The sequence below is a fragment of the Maylandia zebra genome, linkage group LG22, assembly GCF_041146795.1.
Source record: "Maylandia zebra isolate NMK-2024a linkage group LG22, Mzebra_GT3a, whole genome shotgun sequence".
Taxonomy (NCBI): domain Eukaryota; kingdom Metazoa; phylum Chordata; class Actinopteri; order Cichliformes; family Cichlidae; genus Maylandia; species Maylandia zebra.
Genome location: NC_135187.1, coordinates 6,272,116 through 6,289,555, shown reverse-complemented (window position 1 = coordinate 6,289,555; position 17,440 = coordinate 6,272,116). Strand labels below are relative to the sequence as shown.

The window sequence follows — 17,440 nt, the reverse complement described above, 5'->3', positions numbered from 1 at the left end:
CAGCAGTGAATACTAAATATTGAATGTTGTTGTGTAGCAAGCAGGACCGACAGCACACAATGTGCTTGGAAATAGAAGCCAATAAGGGTACAGTTTATGTCAGAGAGGTGGAGTGTAAGGCCTCTGGACCTGCAGCTCGGTTCACTCTGCCGGCAGCCAGCTGTGCCAGAGTGAACCGAGCCGCAGGTCCAGAGGCCTGGTGCCTGCTGCCCGGAGGCCCGAGGCCTGACCGGGCAGCAGGCACCAGGCCCCGCCAAGTAGTCACTGGGAATGAGCTGGTACATACCTGAGCACCCAGCCCCAGACACCAAGAACCACCAACGCACCGACCCCTGAGGGCATCAGTTACCGGCAGGGAGTGTGGTGAGGGGAGACGGGCCTTTGGAGGGCCTGTGAGTTCCCAGAGAGGTGGAGTCTAAGACCCGACCTGACATATAAACACAGACAAAAAGGCACAAACAGACACAAACATGCATTCCCACCCTCATGCACACATATACAAATATTCAGCACTCACCCAACGTAGGGATAGACATACATGGACACTGTACACACAATCACACTCCCCAAACAAACTCTATACCCCGGGTCCAGGTACCCTCGCCCCTGGAGGGGGAAACGGCACCTAGACCCAGGAGATGTTACCCTTTCCCCTGGGGTGGAGGCAAGCAGTCCGCCCCAGGCTCCGCAGCAGCGGGGAGGCCCCGCATCCCAGATCCCAATTGGACGGCCAACACCTTCCAGCCCCCCCGCCCCGATGGCCAGCAGAGAACAGGGGTGTGTGAAGACCCCAAACCTCCCGCTTCTCGCTCATGTGTAGTGTTGCTGCGTGTTGTTCTAAGGTACATTTAAAACACGGGAGAGCAGGGTGCTGCTGCCAGAGAGCAGCAGGTGTTAGCACGGCCCCTCCCGAGAGCCCTCAATGTCTACATGGATTTAAAATTGAGAGGTGGGCACCGGCGCCAGAGGTAGGTTTGAGTACACAGACCGTCCACTGGACGCCGTTAACGTGCCCACCCTCAAGGCCCTCAAGGTTGCACTTTTTTAAAAGTTTTATTCACAGACAAATGACCTTTAAAAGTTTGTGCAGGCTGAAATGATCATCAATGAAAATAATGATGAAATTAAAATGTTTAAAATTTCCCATAAAATGTTTGAAAGTATTAGGATTATTTCTGAGGCATTTTAAAGACTAGTCTAAAAAAATAACCCTTAATAATAATTTTTAAATCATTCTTCTAACATTTTCCGTTTCATGTCTCTTTGTAATCACCCTCATTCATCTATTATAAGATGTAGTTACCTGGACAGGCACACAGGGGGCGCTATCATCATAGCATAAGTGTGTAATCTTCATTAGCAGCTCCTCCTTAACAGCAGCAGGAAGCAGGTCTGAGCGCTCAGCCTGACGATGGAGACGTTGGAGTTTGAGTTTATTTTTTACTTCCAGCATGAAGTAAAATTAACATCAGCCAGCGTCTCAGTGAAAGGACAGCCAATCACTGCTGACCTCGTTCACACGCAGGCATGACAGATTTAACCTGCAGTAATCAGATTACTTACCGAGATCAGCTGAACATCTCCAGGTGAAAGAGCACCAAGTCCCAATATTTACCTGTTTTTTTTTTAAAAATGTGTCACTTCATTTTTCATTTCATTTCATTTTATTTATTTATTTCACACTTGGTACAACAGATCAAACCAACCACACTTTCTATCAATAAAGCACTACAACCATGTGTGAAAAGGAGCAGGAAGAAGAAAATATTCTTATTAAACCCTGCCCCCTATCTACAATCCAACTTATATTACAAGTGGGCACCAAAAATCAGGGAACAAACTAATATTAACATTTCTCTCCAGTCCTAACCCAAACCAAACAACAAATTTACAATCAGAATATACCACTCCACATAGTAACAAGGAGAAAAATAAAATAAAATAAATAAAACAAAAAGTTAGCAGAACTTCTTCATAGTTCTGCTAACTTTTTAATCCTGTTTCTTTACATGTGTAATAAAGAGTCAAAGGTCACAGCAGGCATAAAATCCTAACTCAGAGCAGAGCACAGCTTTAAAGCAAACTTGAAACACGACCTGCACGAAACATAAGTTACAACATGGACGCTGGCTTTAAAAACTGTCACAGGTTTAAAACTATCTGTGAAACTGGATTAAAAGATGACAGTAAAAGAAAAAAACAAAAAATACTAAATACGTCATTCTAACAGTAGAATTTAAAAATAGAATTTAAAAGTAAAATAAGCGCAGCTGTAAAATGTTGATGCACAGAATAAAATAACTTCTCCCGCCTCACTGCAGAGCCGTAAACGAGCTCTCCGAGGGATCGATCACGCGATCGTGTGAGCCGCACAGCGTGAGAGGCTGATGAGGTCATCAAACAGCTCCCATTGGAGGATTTTAACCGTGTGATGTTTTATTATGTCACACGGTTAAAATCCTTATACAGGCTCTGGTTGGTGCACATCCATCTTTTCTTCTGTTGTTTCTAAGCCTCCACCCGTCCTCCACTCCACCTCTCTGATCACTGCAAGCACTAATTAATTATTATTAATAAAAGCTGGAAAATGAAGTTTGAGCGTCGGCGTGATTCTCACGGCCTGCGCTCGCAGCGAGATCGAAACGCTGTGCCGAGAATAACCGCGCTGCTCGTTTCTGTTAAACTTTTATTATTGTCGTTACTGTTATTATAACACGAGCAGAACCACAGCGGCTCAAGGGCCACGAGGACGGAGCGCCGCCGGGACTCGAGTCTGTGGAGCTTCCTGTTAAAGAGGAGAGAGCGTGAATGTGAACAAACATGGCGTCAAAGGCTCCACTTACACTCTTAGTGTATTTCTAGAAACTTCCAACAGGAAGTGATCGCAGACATGTGCGACAGGGATAGAGAGACAGGGGGACATAAGAGGGGGAGGAGCCTGACACCTGTCTGTGTGGCTCACCTGAGCAGAGCGAGCACAGACGCGCTCGTCATCAGCTGTGACGTAACCCGAGTCTAAACTCTGGTCACCAACGAGCCGAAGACGCCGTCAGTGAAACAAAGTCTGCTTCCTGACTCTGAATATATTCCTGGCTGTGACCTCACATCTTATCAGCCAATCAGCAGCAGGCGCGGTTTGAACGGTCATCAGTGGAGCAGCAGCCGTGGACGTGGAGCTCAGCTTAAAATCAGCGGCTCGTCTTAAACCGTGCGGTTTGATTCACGTTTCAAACGTCGCTCTGTCCGCTTTCAGACGCTGACGTTAAGCTGTCGTCAGCAGACGTCAGAGCGCCCGCTGCCGATTGGTCGCTCCTCCGACACGCCCCTCTCACAGCGAAGCAGCTGATAACAGGCGGTCACACAGGAAGACCCCAAGCAGCTGATCCACAGCAGCTTCTTGTTTTTAGTGCAAAACAAAATTATTTTTGAAAATGAATAAACACAAAACAGGGAAACAAACATGTTTGATGTCAGTTATTAAACGTCTAAAAACATTTATTTAAATGAAGAAACGCCGAGAAAGAAACAATCAAACAGATTCTGTTGAATCTGTTTATCTGTCACAAACAGCAGAGTTTGAACAGCTTCAGGATCCTTCGAGTCTTTAACTGATCGAACGTTCGGCCTGAATTCACAGCAAACACAAGAAAGGAGGGACGTCTCCCAGTATCCTCGCTGTGATCCCAGTATCCTCGCTGTGATCCCAGTGTACTCGCTGTGATCCCAGTATCCTCGCTGTGATCCCAGTATACTCGCTGTGATCCCAGTATCCTCGCTGTGATCCCAGTATCCTCGCTGTGATCCCAGTGTACTCGCTGTGATCCCAGTATACTCGCTGTGATGGACGTGAAACTTTGCCCATAAAACAACGAGGTCCATTATATCTCTGCTGGTGCTGTTAGTTTGTTCGCGCTCAGTTTTCAGAGCAAATAAAACATCTTTCCAAAATAAATCAAAACCTTTAGATTTTCTGCAACAGAAGCTTCACAGATTCGACCAAAAGTTCTGAACAAAAGTGCAAAAAGCAAAACGTGCGACAGCTTCTGGGCGACTCTTCCAGAAACTCCAGCTCACATCAGCGTCTGCTTTCAGTCCAGCTTCGAGCTCGTTTTCACATCAAGTCTATGAACGAGTTTAAAGGAACTTCTTGAACTTTGTCGGTAATCAGATGCTTATCAGGTCGCTGCAGGTTTCATCCACCAAACGGCTCCAAACACAAACTGCATCTGGTCACGTGCTCGTGTTTCTCTGGAATAAAGATCCAATAGATTTGTTTTTATTTTTAGAGCCACCAGAAAAAACCTGTTTTCCCAGTGGGAGTGTGTCACAGAGAGAACAGGACAGATGTTGAGTCTGAACTGTTGCTGATATTTAAATACGCTGTGACATCATCTCCTGGAGCCACAGATGATGTTTAACTGGAGTTCTTCACAGAGAGCAGCTCGGCGTCTGTGTGGAACAGCTGATTTACCAACATCATCATATTATCAAACCAATATCCAGAAAAACAGATTTCCTCTTGGACAAACATCCTTGTTGTTCCACATAAAATAAGTGTGAGGCTCAAACTGTGTTTGTAGACGAGAGTCTGTGACGAGGAAGCCCGGCGATGAGAGGCCGACGTGTTCGCGGGGATTTTATCCACAAAGTTACACACGAGGAAAACTCGGTGCTGCGACTCGGAGAGGAAACGAACAGGTGTAGCGCTCAGGATGGAGGCGGGGCTTCTGATCAGCTGTTTGAGCCAGTTTATCTTAAATGTGCCGTTTAAAGTGTGGAAATCTGTAACATTCAGCCCACCGTTTACATCGAGTTCATACGAGCTGTTTTTCTAATGTGACGTCTCCTGTTTGTCCACATGAAGCTGAAGAGCAGCCTGTCAGCGTCTTTGATGGTTTATTATGGAGGCGTCGAGCCAGCGCTGCCTCAGGGACACCAGAGATTCCTGCTTTAGTCAAAACTCTTCCTCTCAGTGAGAGAGCTGAATTTGTTTTTAACTCTTTTTGTAGGAGGGATCAGACTTAGATTCATTCTTTTCATCCTCAGTGATTCACATCCTTAAATATGGAAGCTGTTGTTTCATGGAGATATTCCAAAGGTCAGATTTGGAGCGTCTGTGATGAGTTCACGTTTATTAATATTCAGGTAAAATCTGGAAGCTTTGGAGAAACTGTTCACTGCAGCAGCTCAGACTTGACCTTCATTTGTCTAAATCAGAGCGGTGTCGTCAGCTGTGCTGCGATTAACTCTCTGCCAGTGACGCAGATCCTTTTACATCACCTGATTTTACTCGTCTGATAAAACACTAACAGGAAGAGGTGCAGAGAGGCGGAGCCGCCTCGTCTTCTTCCTCCATGCAGGTTAAATCTGTGGATGTAGCAGCCATCAGTTTATTACAGCTGTTACTGTTTGTGTAGAGTTTTGACTGATGTAGAGAAATAATTACTGAAACTAAATTAGTTTAAAGGCTGAAAGATGAAACGATGCTCCGTGTATCAAAGGCTTTGAGTCCAGCATAACTGAGTCCAGCATCATCGTTGTTCTGCAGCTACGATAAGAGCAGAAACAAACTGGACGCTAACAGTCGATCAGTAAATGATCTTTGTCAGGTTGAGTCGGTGTAGTTCACCTCTGAGTCGTGGTGGTGCAGCTGCTCGTTTTCTAACCTTCTGTCAGACTTCATAAAGAAAAGGAGACGACAGGTTAGAGACGACTTTGACGTTCAGATGTCAGACCGTCAGCACCTGCTGGATCCACAGCAGCTTCCTGACAGCAGCTCGACTCGCTCGCCGTCTCCCTGCAGCGTTCACGCACGCGTCAGGTGGTGTCGCTCGCCCTCTCCTCACCTGCTCGCTCCACCTGTTGATCCTCTCAGCTGTTTCCTGTGGTCACTCTCTCTCCTCCTCACTGGCTCCAAAGCTGAGCTGTAAGGTGTGTGGGCGGGGCATCAAAACAGCTGTCGGCTTCATCTTCCGCCATTTTATAGTTTCTGATGAGCTCACCTCTTCCGCCATTTTATAGTTTTTGATGAGCTCACCTCTTCCGCCATTTTATAGTTTCTGATGAGCTCACCTCTTCCGCCATTTTATAGTTTTTGATGAGCTCACCTCTTCCGCCATTTTATAGTTTCTGATGAGCTCACCTCTTCCGCCATTTTATAGTTTTTGATGAGCTCACCTCTTCCGCCATTTTATAGTTTCTGATGAGCTCACCTTTTCTGCCATTTTATAGTTTTTGATGAGCTCACCTCTTCCGCCATTTTATAGTTTTTGATGAGCTCACCTTTTCTGCCATTTTATAGTTTTTGATGAGCTCGCCTCTTCCGCCATTTTATAGTTTTTGATGAGCTCACCTCTCCTGTGAGCGCTGCCCAACCAGCCGACCTGGTGACGTAATGAGTGCTGTAACGACCACAAATCAGCGAGCAGGAAAATGACTTAAAACAAGAATCACTTTGAATCCAACGTTTCTCAGAATAAATCCCAACGCTCTTAATTTTGTGTCAAAGCTGTAAAATGTGCTGTTTCACGTCCTCTTTAACTCGACACGTTTCCTCACTTTAACCCAAAAAACTCACAGCGACTAAATCCTCAAGTAAAAAAACTTGAATCAACCTCGTACAAAATAAATGAGACGAACTGAATTAAAAATACTGACGCTCATCTCCAAAATCATCCACAGTACAGACATAATTACATGACCACAGCCATGTGGTGTCGTCTAGGCCAACATTCGCCACTTTTCCAATTCGTCTGGTTAAGAAATGATGTAAAAATCGCCATTTAATAAATCAGGATGCAGTAAAGGTTGGTGAAAACCCCGCCAGGACACCGTATTTAGCGCCAGCGGGTGGTGTTTGAAAGCCTTCGTGTGAGCAGCCAAAGAAACGACATTTTTGGCGGGGTCATTGAACGCTGCATTAGACATCACGGGTGTGCGCGACATTTAAGAGCTGCGGAAATAACAGCGCTCTTGCTCGGTCACTGAGCTGCTTTACCCGGCGCTCAGTGACAGCTGTGAGGCGTTTTCCTAAACTATGCGGGGCCTCCTCGTGTTTCTCATCCACTGTAGTTTAACTCCAATCAAAGAAGAAGGAGCGCAGACACCAACTCATCCCTCAGTCCGGTAAAGTGATCGCTTAAGTTTGCCTATTTGATCACCAGCAGCACTGACTAACAATGGGCTGTGAGGCCAACTCTCTGTACGTGTTACTCAGGGCCACTGATCAATGATCGTGACAGTTTGCGTGTTTATAATCAGACACTGACCTCGCGGCCCGTTGTTAGTCGGCGGTGTTAGCATCAGGCATTATGCAGATGTCCTGTTTCAACGTTGGGGAAACCTGCAGTCAGCTGAGGCTGAAGAAGTCATTTAGATGAGCGATGAAACGTTTCTCCCGCTGAAAACACGACGTCCACGTGAACAGCATCAACTTTTTGGACTGTTTGTTTCTCAAAGACCGTTCTGCTTTTGTTCGGGTCTAAAACGCTGTTTTCCTCCATTCAATGTCTGAAAAAATGCTGTAATCATTTAAAATGCTTTAAATTTCAGCATAAACTTAGGAAAAGTGTGTAATCTTCATCAGCAGCTCCTCCTTTACAGCAGCATGTAGCAGTTCCGAACACTAAGCCGAATGAATGGCGCGGTTTCATTCAGCGTTTTAAATGTCGCTCTGTCCGGTTTCAGACGCTAATCTGACGTTAAACTATAAGTGACTAAATCCTGCTGTGGGTAAAAACAACTTTCCCTTGTACAAAATAAACGAGCTGAATTAAAAATAATGACGCTTAACTCCAAAATCATCCTCATTACAGAGATGATCACATCTTGGGCTGTGGCCTCACACATGTAACTCCACATGTTCACATAAAGAAAATACCTGTAATGATGCACTGAGGCGTCCCTCGTGTCGGCCTCACCTGTAGACTCTGCTCTCATCACAGCATCAGCGACGCTCACAGATCTCTGTGCTACACATCCAATAATATCATTAATGTGAATGTTTTAATATTTTTAGTGCAAAATCTGATCTGGTCACAGCGCTGAAAAACACCAAAGTGTCCCAGCATGGAGTCAAATTCAAAGTCGGAGTTATTGTTTCAGTCCTCTGCTCTTAGTAAATGTAATAAATTTGACAACATGGTCGTAAAATCTTAGAGGAACCTTTTTCACCTTTTTGTCAGGTCACAGCACAAGAAATTAACTGATTTATCAAAAATTATTTCTTGCATCGTCATCAATGATGACATGAAGCATTTGCTGGAGCCTGAAATACTGTAAGTAGAACTCCAGATTAGATTAATGTCACATGATCATATTAAACAGAGACACCTCTAGAAAAACCTCAGGACAGTCTGGTGTTTAGTTTCTCACAGGAAGGATTTTTTAGGACTGATGACGGCTGCAGAGTTTCAGAGGATGGAAAGTAAGTGGAAAGTGTCGGCTGCTGAGGATCCATCTTAGTGTGTTTGTCTGATCCTGCAGCTCACAGGAAGTTGCTCCACCTACAGCAGCATAGATAAACTGTGCAGTGATATCTCTGCAGGCAGGACGTAGATGTGCTAACGGGAGAAAATGAATTCTGTTTTTTTCCCAGTGTCTTTCTGTAAAATCTACATTGTTAATGATGATTGGTTTTAAAAATCTTCCACTGAGACAAAAGCAGCCATAAATGTAGATCCTCTATATGTTGATCACGTCTCTGTGTCAGTATAAGACTTTAGTGCAGCCTCTCTCTGGTTCACTGCAGTCTTTGTCTCTGTTTGTCTGTCAGGTGTTCACATTGTCCAGTGGATGTACGGCTGTGAATGGGATGAAACAGGTGAAGTGAAAGGATATATGCAGTTTGGTTATGATGGAGAGGCCTTCATAAGCTTTGACCTGAAGACAGAGACGTGCGTCGCTCCTGTACAACAGGCTGTCATCACCAAAAACAAGTGGGACAGTAACAGAGCTTTGATCACACAGAGGAAGAACTACCTCACCCAGATTTGTCCTGAGTGGCTGAAGAAGTACGTGAACTATGGGAGGAGCTCTCTGATGAGGACAGGTAAAATCTATGACCAGAATTAGATTAAAAGTTATGTCTCAGTTTATTACTTAATATGATATTAAATTAACCTTTTCATGCATGAATTATGAAAACCTCAACCAGAGTATTTTTATTCATCTTAAGGCATGAAAAAAAGATTTTTGAACTTCATTTTTTTTTTTAAACATGTGCTTTTCATTTTCAAAGAGTATTTTTACACGTCCACTTAGTTGTACAACAAACATTTTGACTTATGAATTTGACAAATGAATAATTAATATACACTGTGTAAAAACTAACATAACAAATATATTTTAAATATATTTTATAACAATATATGTAACAATTATAACAACTATAACCCTGCCTATGGAGTGACTCATCAGTGTCCAATGTAGTGGTTTATTTGCAAGTTTACCATCAACACTGACACAAATACAAGAGCCTTTGAATAGTTGTCCACTGTAGTGACCACTATGTGTGAAAGGGTTAATATAATTGCACTTCGTGTGGCATTTTGACACAGTTTTTAAATTTAATTAAATTTTATAAACTACATCACATCAAAAGAAATAGGTATGGTTTAAATAATAATAATAATAATCTTTTAAAGTTGCTCCTGGTCATCACAGCAGATCATCTTCCACAGTTTTAGCTCTGATATACTCATTTCTAATCCTTCTCACTCCTTATGATAATTTTAATATCATCAGTTCTGTCTCCTGTATTTGTCTCAGTGCCACCATCCTCAGATATTAAATCACAGCAGGTCTCACTGCCATCTTGTAAACCTTCCTTTCCACTCTTGCTCGTCTCCATCCACTCCACCTTGTCTGCACTCTCTTCTTCACGTCTCGTCTGCACTATGCACCCCTCCAGCTCAAATACAAGTAATAGTAATAATACAGAAAGAATGAACTGTTTGTCTTTACTCCACAGATCTCCCCAAAGTGTCTCTCCTCCAGAAGTCTTCCTCCTCTCCAGTCACCTGCCACGCTACAGGTTTCTATCCTAACAGAGCCGAGATGGTCTGGAAAAAAGATGGAGAGGAGCTTCATGAGGGTGTGAACAAAGGAGAGATTCTCACCAACAATGACGGGACCTTCCAGATGAGTGTTGACCTGGATGTCTCATCAGTCACACCTGAAGACTGGGACAGATACAGATGTGTGTTTCAGCTCTCTGGTGTGAACGAGGACATCGCCACCAAACTGGACAAAGCAGTGATCAAGACCAATGAAGGTGAGTCTGGAATCAGGATCAGATGAGTGATAAACATGGGAAACACACACTTGAATTACTGCAATAGCTCTGTGGTTCATGTTGGATGAGGTAATCTGTTTGTTTAGGTTTTCTTTCTGTCAGAATAATTTTAAGGCCTAAATCAGGTCAGACCAAGTTGTGGTTTTCCACCACATTTTTCTTGTTGAACATTGACAAATATAAAACTTGTTCATGTGTTGCTATTGTTAAGCAATTATAATCTCTGTAGTTACCTGACGATTGGACAGTTTTAGAAGATTAAATAGTAAATGGGGGGAAATGTATATTTTGAAACATATGTTCAAATTTATTGGCAGTGTATTGAAATTAAATTTAATGGCAGAACTTTTATTGTTGGAATGAAAACAAAAATTAGTGAGACAAATATGTAGTGACCATAAACGAAGCTCTTGTACATGATTGTTATCTGATTGGAAACTTTTTGTTCTCACCTTTTGTTTGTTCTGTGATCCACAGGAAATTCCTTCTCTGGACCAGATGTTAAGCTGATCATCCCTGTTGTTGCTGCTGTTGTTGTTCTTGCTGCCATCGCTGTGATCGCATTCATTATTTACAAAAAGAGGACCGGTGAGAAACAAACTTCTTGGATTTGTCTTATGTAATGCAAACAACAATGATGACATAGTGCAAACAATAATAATGATAGTAAGAGTAATATGACTTAATTGAAGTCATTATTAACAGTTTTCAAAAGAAAACAAACAATGCACACAGGATTAAACAGGTAACAACCAAAAGCAGTGTAAGCTGAGTCTTCAGGTTAATATTTAAGTATTAACACTTTCTCTGCCAGCAGGTTGCTAGCACTTTTAAATGCTAAATATATTAAACTGTTAATTATTAATCATGTTTATTTTATTTCATAACTTCTCTGCAATATCCCACTTGTAGATTTTTGTTCAGTTACTTCACTTTTTCTTGTCTGTTATTTACTTTTTTTCCTGCATCATCTTTCTTTCTGCCAAACAAACATAACCTAAGCGCACACCTTTACCTACATTAGGAAGGTGTGCCTTCTCCAGCTTCCTCCTCAGACACAATTGTTTCAGTTGCTTTGCTCAAAAAAAACTTTTTTTCCCCTCTTCTTTCTTAGCAGCCAGGTTTCTCTTTCAGAACAGCATTTCCTTTATTCAATTCCTTTATTTTATTAACCACAAATTGATTTTGTCACTAAGCTCATTATAAAAACGGCCTACGAGTATAAAATGATTCTGATTCAATAATATCATTTTACATGAGCTCATTTTGTGGGCAAAGTCAGAACATATCTATAAACATATGAGTAAGCCCAGTGTCTATGTTTAAGTGGTTTAATTTTACAAATTAAGTTTTCTTTTTTCCTGATTGCAAAATGAAAACATGAAATGTTCATGCCTTACATAATACTTGAAAAAAAAGAGTGTGTTAACATTTATAACAAATTATTAAAATTATGTATTTTTTTCCCTTTTATTTCAGACAAACGTCCCCCATCTCGTAAGTTACACATTGTCCCTTTTCTCTAATCTCTTGTTCACACTAAATTAAAAAGGGTTTCTGTACTTTAATCTAAACAGTCTTTCAGGGCTGTTTCCTGTTGTGTTTGATTGTTGTAAAAGTGACAGATGAGAGCAGGATGTGGACTAACATTGTGTTTCTGACCTACAGCTGTAGAGAACCCTGAAGTCCAGGAGCAAATGCTTCCTCAAGCCTAAACCACAAACAGCTCTGCACACAGTGAGTTACCTCATATTTGTCTCATGTTTTCTCTTTTTAAAACTTGTGTACAATAGTGGCTGTAGTAAAATCTCCTTTTTAAATAGAACCAAAAAAGTGCTTTTGTATAACTTTTAAATCATATTAAGAAAAAGATACATTTAAATTTCATTTTATTGTTATTCATTTAAATATTGTTAAATCATTTCATGAAATGATTTAACAATATTAAAACAAATGTGTTAATTCCATTCAGAAACATATGAAGTAAATACTCGATTGAATCAGAATTTTAGATCTTAATGAACCTAAATATGTTATTTGTGGATTTGAACAATCCTAACATTTAGTGTTTCTTTTTATATCTTCAGGTTTGTGGATAGATGGATAAAGAGAACCTGAGAGAAGACGTGTCAGCTCGTTGTTCTCCATATCCACATCATAAAATCTGTTAAAAAGATCTAAAATCTAGTTGCAGATGCTTATTAATCAAAAAGGTAAAGTTTGAAAATGAGTTGGCAAATTTGTAACAGACATAATGGTTGCATTAAATTATTCTGAATATGTGGTTTTCGGTTAAAAAAAAAAAAAGTCACTTAAAAAAAAAAAAAAAAAAAAAGATCTAACAAAACGTGACCCCCTGGAGAGACGTAAAACACAATAAAAACAATGAAAGCATCACAGCAGTCTCAGTACAGTCATAATTACACCTTTGTGTGTTCATCTTCAGTCAAACATATTAGTTTAGTGTTTCTGGTGTGGGGTTTTCTTGTAAATTATTTCATCACTCATGAATGGTGAGATTCCCTCACTCTGTGATAAAGGAATCATAATATATTTCTAAATTTTGTACATGTTTACTTGTGTATTTCTTAAAATTTGATTTAAAAATTATCAATGATGAATTCCAGGAGACCTTAACAGATTTCTTTATGTCTGAATTTTCTTAATTAATGAAGATGATGTTTAGTCTCTGTTGTTTGATTTAAGATAAGTTTTGAGGGTTTTTGATTTTAGAGTTTAGTTCAAGTTGAGATTCTGGAGGGTTGTGTGGGTTATGTTAACACATTGGTGGGTGTGTTTCTGCTTATAGTTCAGGATTTTAAGGTTTTCCTCATTCGTCTGTAAACTTTAAAAAATTAATTAGTAGAATATGTATCAGTAAAACAGCATTGTTATTTCTCTCCTTTTCATACTTTGGTTGTCAATAAAGTCCCAAATAATCCAAATTTCTGTGACTTTGTCATAAAATGCACACTTAGGTACAGTTTCATGAATACTGCCTAAATATTAATGGACTCGGTACAATACAACTTGTGATAGTAGCTCAGTAAGCTTAGGTGTCATAGTGAGAGCTCAGGTTCATCAAGTATCCTGTGACAGAGGACCCAATGCACACAGCGTTGCAAGATGGTTCAATGTTTAGTTTTTTTGTCTCCACTCTTGGCTGTGCAGCTGATGTTTCTAGCACAGTATGCAGCACACACCACACACCCAGCAGGACCTGGGTTACTAGAAAGGAGAGGCATGAATAGATGATGGGGATCAGTCATGTGGGTCACCCCTCCCCTGCAGCTGAGCCATAAACCACACCTCACCACATACTCCCAGCGCCGGACTTAGACCCAGCAATCGGAGCTAGCCTACTCCTACTAGTCTGTAGAATGAAAGGGAGGAAAAAGTTAGATGTGTAGAGGGGCTTTACATACACTACACAGGGCTGCCTTCAACTGCATGAACGCCGCCTGGCAGTGCTTCGTCCACCCGACCAGATCTGGGGCACCCTTTCGGGTGAGATCAGTTAAGGGGTTAGTCAGCTCTCCAAAGCCTGGCACAAACTGGGTGTTTAACCAGCCGGCCCCAAGAACTGACTCACCTCCTTTATGGCCCTGGGAGACGGGCAGGATGCTATGGCAGCTGTTTTTATCCATCTGAGGGTCCGCCTGCCCACCTCCCAAGTGGTACTCCAGATACTCTGCCTACCTCCGTCCAACCGCACGCTTCTTCTGGGAGGGTGGAGCAATGTCTGCGTCAGGGACTCACATACTGTGACACTGCATTCACCTTGCGCTGAAACTTGCAAAGAACTGTATAGACCAATCTTTCTTCACCACAAGAACTATGGGGCTACACCACGTGCTGTGTGACTCTTCTATTACTAACATTTTTAGCATTTCAGCCAATTACCTTTTAACAATGTGTCTTTTAAGGTCAGCTTCCTCTAGGGATGTAAATGCACTGTGACTCCTGGGCACGTTTCAAAATGATGCTCTATGAGAGATGTATGGTTGTGTGTGTGTGACAAATAAAATTTGAATATGCGGCTGGGCAAGGTGGAGAACACATCTACAAAATGCTGTTGCAATGCAGCAACATAGGCTCTCTGGACCTGTGTGAGATTGTCATCATAATAGAGGGAGGTGGGAATTGTGGAATTTTGCACCTCCATCCTAAACTTCTCTCTCCTTAACTAGGCTTACCAGAGAAGTGCTTTAAGCCTCTTCCCAGTCTTTCAGAGGCTGAGGTGATATATCTGTGTGGCTCCTCCTGCGTCAGACCTTAACACTTCATAGTCAACGTCCCCCACTCGCCATGTAACCACGCAGGGTCCTTGCCACTTGGCGAGCAGCTTTGAGCTGGAAGAAGGGAACAATACAAGCACTTTGTCTCCCAATGACAATTGCCTCAGGCTAGCTGCTCAGTTGTACAGGTGCTGCTGATGTTCCTGGGCCTGGACCCCAAATTGTGAAGCTTTGCTCTCAGGTCCAAAACGTATTAATATCATTCTTAGCTGGGCTTGGACCTTCCTCACAGTTTTCCTTAAAAAGCTCCAACAGCCCCCATCGCTTCCTGCTGAACAATAACTAAAGGGAAAAAAATCTCATGGAGGCCTGGGGCACCTCCTGCCCTGCAAACAGCAGAGGGTCTAACCAGCAATCCCAATTGCATTCATCCTCGTAAAGAAATCATGGACTCTAAAGTCTTATTCAGCCGCTCCACCAACCTGTCAGTCTGAAGGTGGTAGTGTCCCTTGGTAAACAACTTAGTGTTTTGGGATTCTGGTTCTTTGATTTTTGTTCATTCATTATTGTTTTCTCTGTGTGACTTGTTTCCTAGTTAAGTTATATTATTCCTATTGTAGGTTTTCTGGTTTGTTATTAGGTCTCTTTTCATACCCTACTCTTGTCTCAGTGTCCTGTTTGTCTGTCTTCTGGATTAGACAGGTTTATAATAGAATCTTTACACAAACTTTGCTAAAGAGCACTTCCCTTTACTCCTACAAATGTTTGGTGAGGCTCTGGACAAGGACAGCAGCTTTCAGAAGCTTTTATCTCCCTTTCATTTAAGTCTTTGTTTTTCTTTAAGAGAAAAACAAAGACCCACTTAAATGTAATAGTTACAGACCAAGAAAACTGATTAACTGTAACTGCAAAATTTTACACCCTAAAAAAGTTGGCTTTATCCAGACTCATAGCTCTGCCAATAACATTAATTCAATTTATATAGCACCAAATCACAACAACAGTCACCTCAAGGCGCTTTATATTGTACAGTAGATTGTACAATAATAGATACAGAGAAAAACCCTACAATCATATGACCCCCCTATGAGCAATCACTTTGGCAACAGTGGGAAGGAAAAACTCCCTTTTAACAGGAAGAAACCTCCGGCAGAAGCAGGTTCAGGGAGGGGAGGGGCGGGGCCATCAGCTGCGGTTGGGGTGAGATAAGGAAGACAGGATAAAGACATTAGACACCTAATTGATATTATCTGGGCAGCCCACAATAAATCCCCCCAGGTGACTTTTCTCCAGCTATAGCCCTCTCCCATGATGTAGAGAAAGCATTTGACATGGTAGAGTGACGCTTTCTATTCTGTGTATTGTAATCATCCAAGCAAGGTGGTCAAACTTCTCTTTAACAACCTTAGAGCATTAATATTACTGAATTATATCATATAGTTATATAGTTCGATGGTCACCTTCCCCCCCCCCCCCCCCCCCCTTTCTCTTTGGGGCAAAGATCAACTAAAATTCTCCAACTCCAAAATTCAACTACTTACAAGCTCTCCCACTGATGAAGTACTTCCATCAATCTGACAAACAGCACAATTCAAAAGGAATAATAAACATCCCAGAATAAAGCTTAAAATGTTAGAGCAACCAATACACCCAACTCTACACCCAAGTAGAGTTGGGTGTATTGGGGGTCCCAAACTTACTGTTATTGTCACGTCCGGCGGCAGACGTGTGGAATTGGAGATCCCAAAATGCGGCAGCTCTGGTGTAGATAAGTATTTATTTAACAAAAGAAAATACAAACAGCAATGGCGTGGGTGAAGGTGAAACAGGAAAACCTAAACTGGGTAAAACAAACCAGAAACGAAGATGCAGGGAGGTCTGGGGAAATACATACGGAGAGACGCAGGGAGACCGAGGGGAAACAACACAGACGAACCAGCAACGCCTAGACAGAAGACAAGACTTAAAAACACTCAGAGAACACAGGGAGATCACACACAGGTGGGGGACACAGCTGGGAGTGATTAACGTGACGAGACTAGGGAGGCAAACTTAAAACACTCACATAAGACGCAGACCTTCAAAATAAAACAGGAAACACATACACGCAATGACACAACACAAAAACTTCACACAGACTGGGGAACATATAGGAACATGAAAACAAAACCCAGAATAATAATAACTACTAAAACATAAACACGGAGTCACAAACTCCGGATCATGACAGTTATAATCATTACACTTTTAGTCTGAGGCATATAACTGAAAATGAAAGAAATACTGAAATTTATTTTTGGGTACGTTCTGGTGCTCATACTAACATATTTAAGTTTTTAAATTTAGAACCTTCACTGCTGTCAGGAGTTTTCCTGTAATGCAACTCAGGTCAGAATAAATGACACTCAGACAGGTCTGCAAATTTTAACGTGCACACGGGTGAGAGCTCGAGAGAGACTCACCCACTGCAGCAGTTGTCACTCTTTATTTATAGTCAAGCATACAGTGGGGCAAAAAAGTATTTAGTCAGCCACCGATTGTGCAAGTTCCCCCACTGAAAATGATGACAGAGGTCAGTAATTTGCACCAGAGGTACACTTCAACTGTGAGAGACAGAATGTGAAAAAAAATCCATGAATCCACATGGTAGGATTTGTAAAGAATTTATCCGTAAATCAGGGTGGAAAATAAGTATTTGGTCAATAACAAAAATACAACTCAATACTTTGTAACATAACCTTTGTTGGCAATAACAAAGGTCAAACGTTTACTATAGGTCTTTACCAGGTTTGCACACACAGTAGCTGGTATTTTGGCCCATTCCTCCATGCAGATCTTCTCGAGAGCAGTGATGTTTTGGGGCTGTCGCCGAGCAACACGGACTTTCAACTCCCGCCACAGATTTTCT

At 41.9% G+C, this 17,440-nt stretch overlaps 1 protein-coding gene across 1 annotated transcript in view; it reads left to right on the top strand.

Moving 5' to 3' along the window:
• LOC101471753 (class I histocompatibility antigen, F10 alpha chain) overlaps positions 1-13,239 on the top strand; it is a 111,794-nt gene extending 98,555 nt beyond the window's left edge. Inside the window, exons 2-7 of the mRNA XM_076878930.1 lie at positions 8,774-9,049; positions 9,971-10,273; positions 10,772-10,882; positions 11,774-11,791; positions 11,963-12,031; positions 12,382-13,239. Of these exons, the coding sequence (XP_076735045.1) occupies positions 8,774-9,049; positions 9,971-10,273; positions 10,772-10,882; positions 11,774-11,791; positions 11,963-12,009 (755 nt within the window). The 3' untranslated portion in view covers positions 12,010-12,031; positions 12,382-13,239. The remainder of the gene's footprint in view (positions 1-8,773; positions 9,050-9,970; positions 10,274-10,771; positions 10,883-11,773; positions 11,792-11,962; positions 12,032-12,381) is intronic.
• The last annotated feature ends 4,201 nt before the right edge of the window (positions 13,240-17,440 follow it).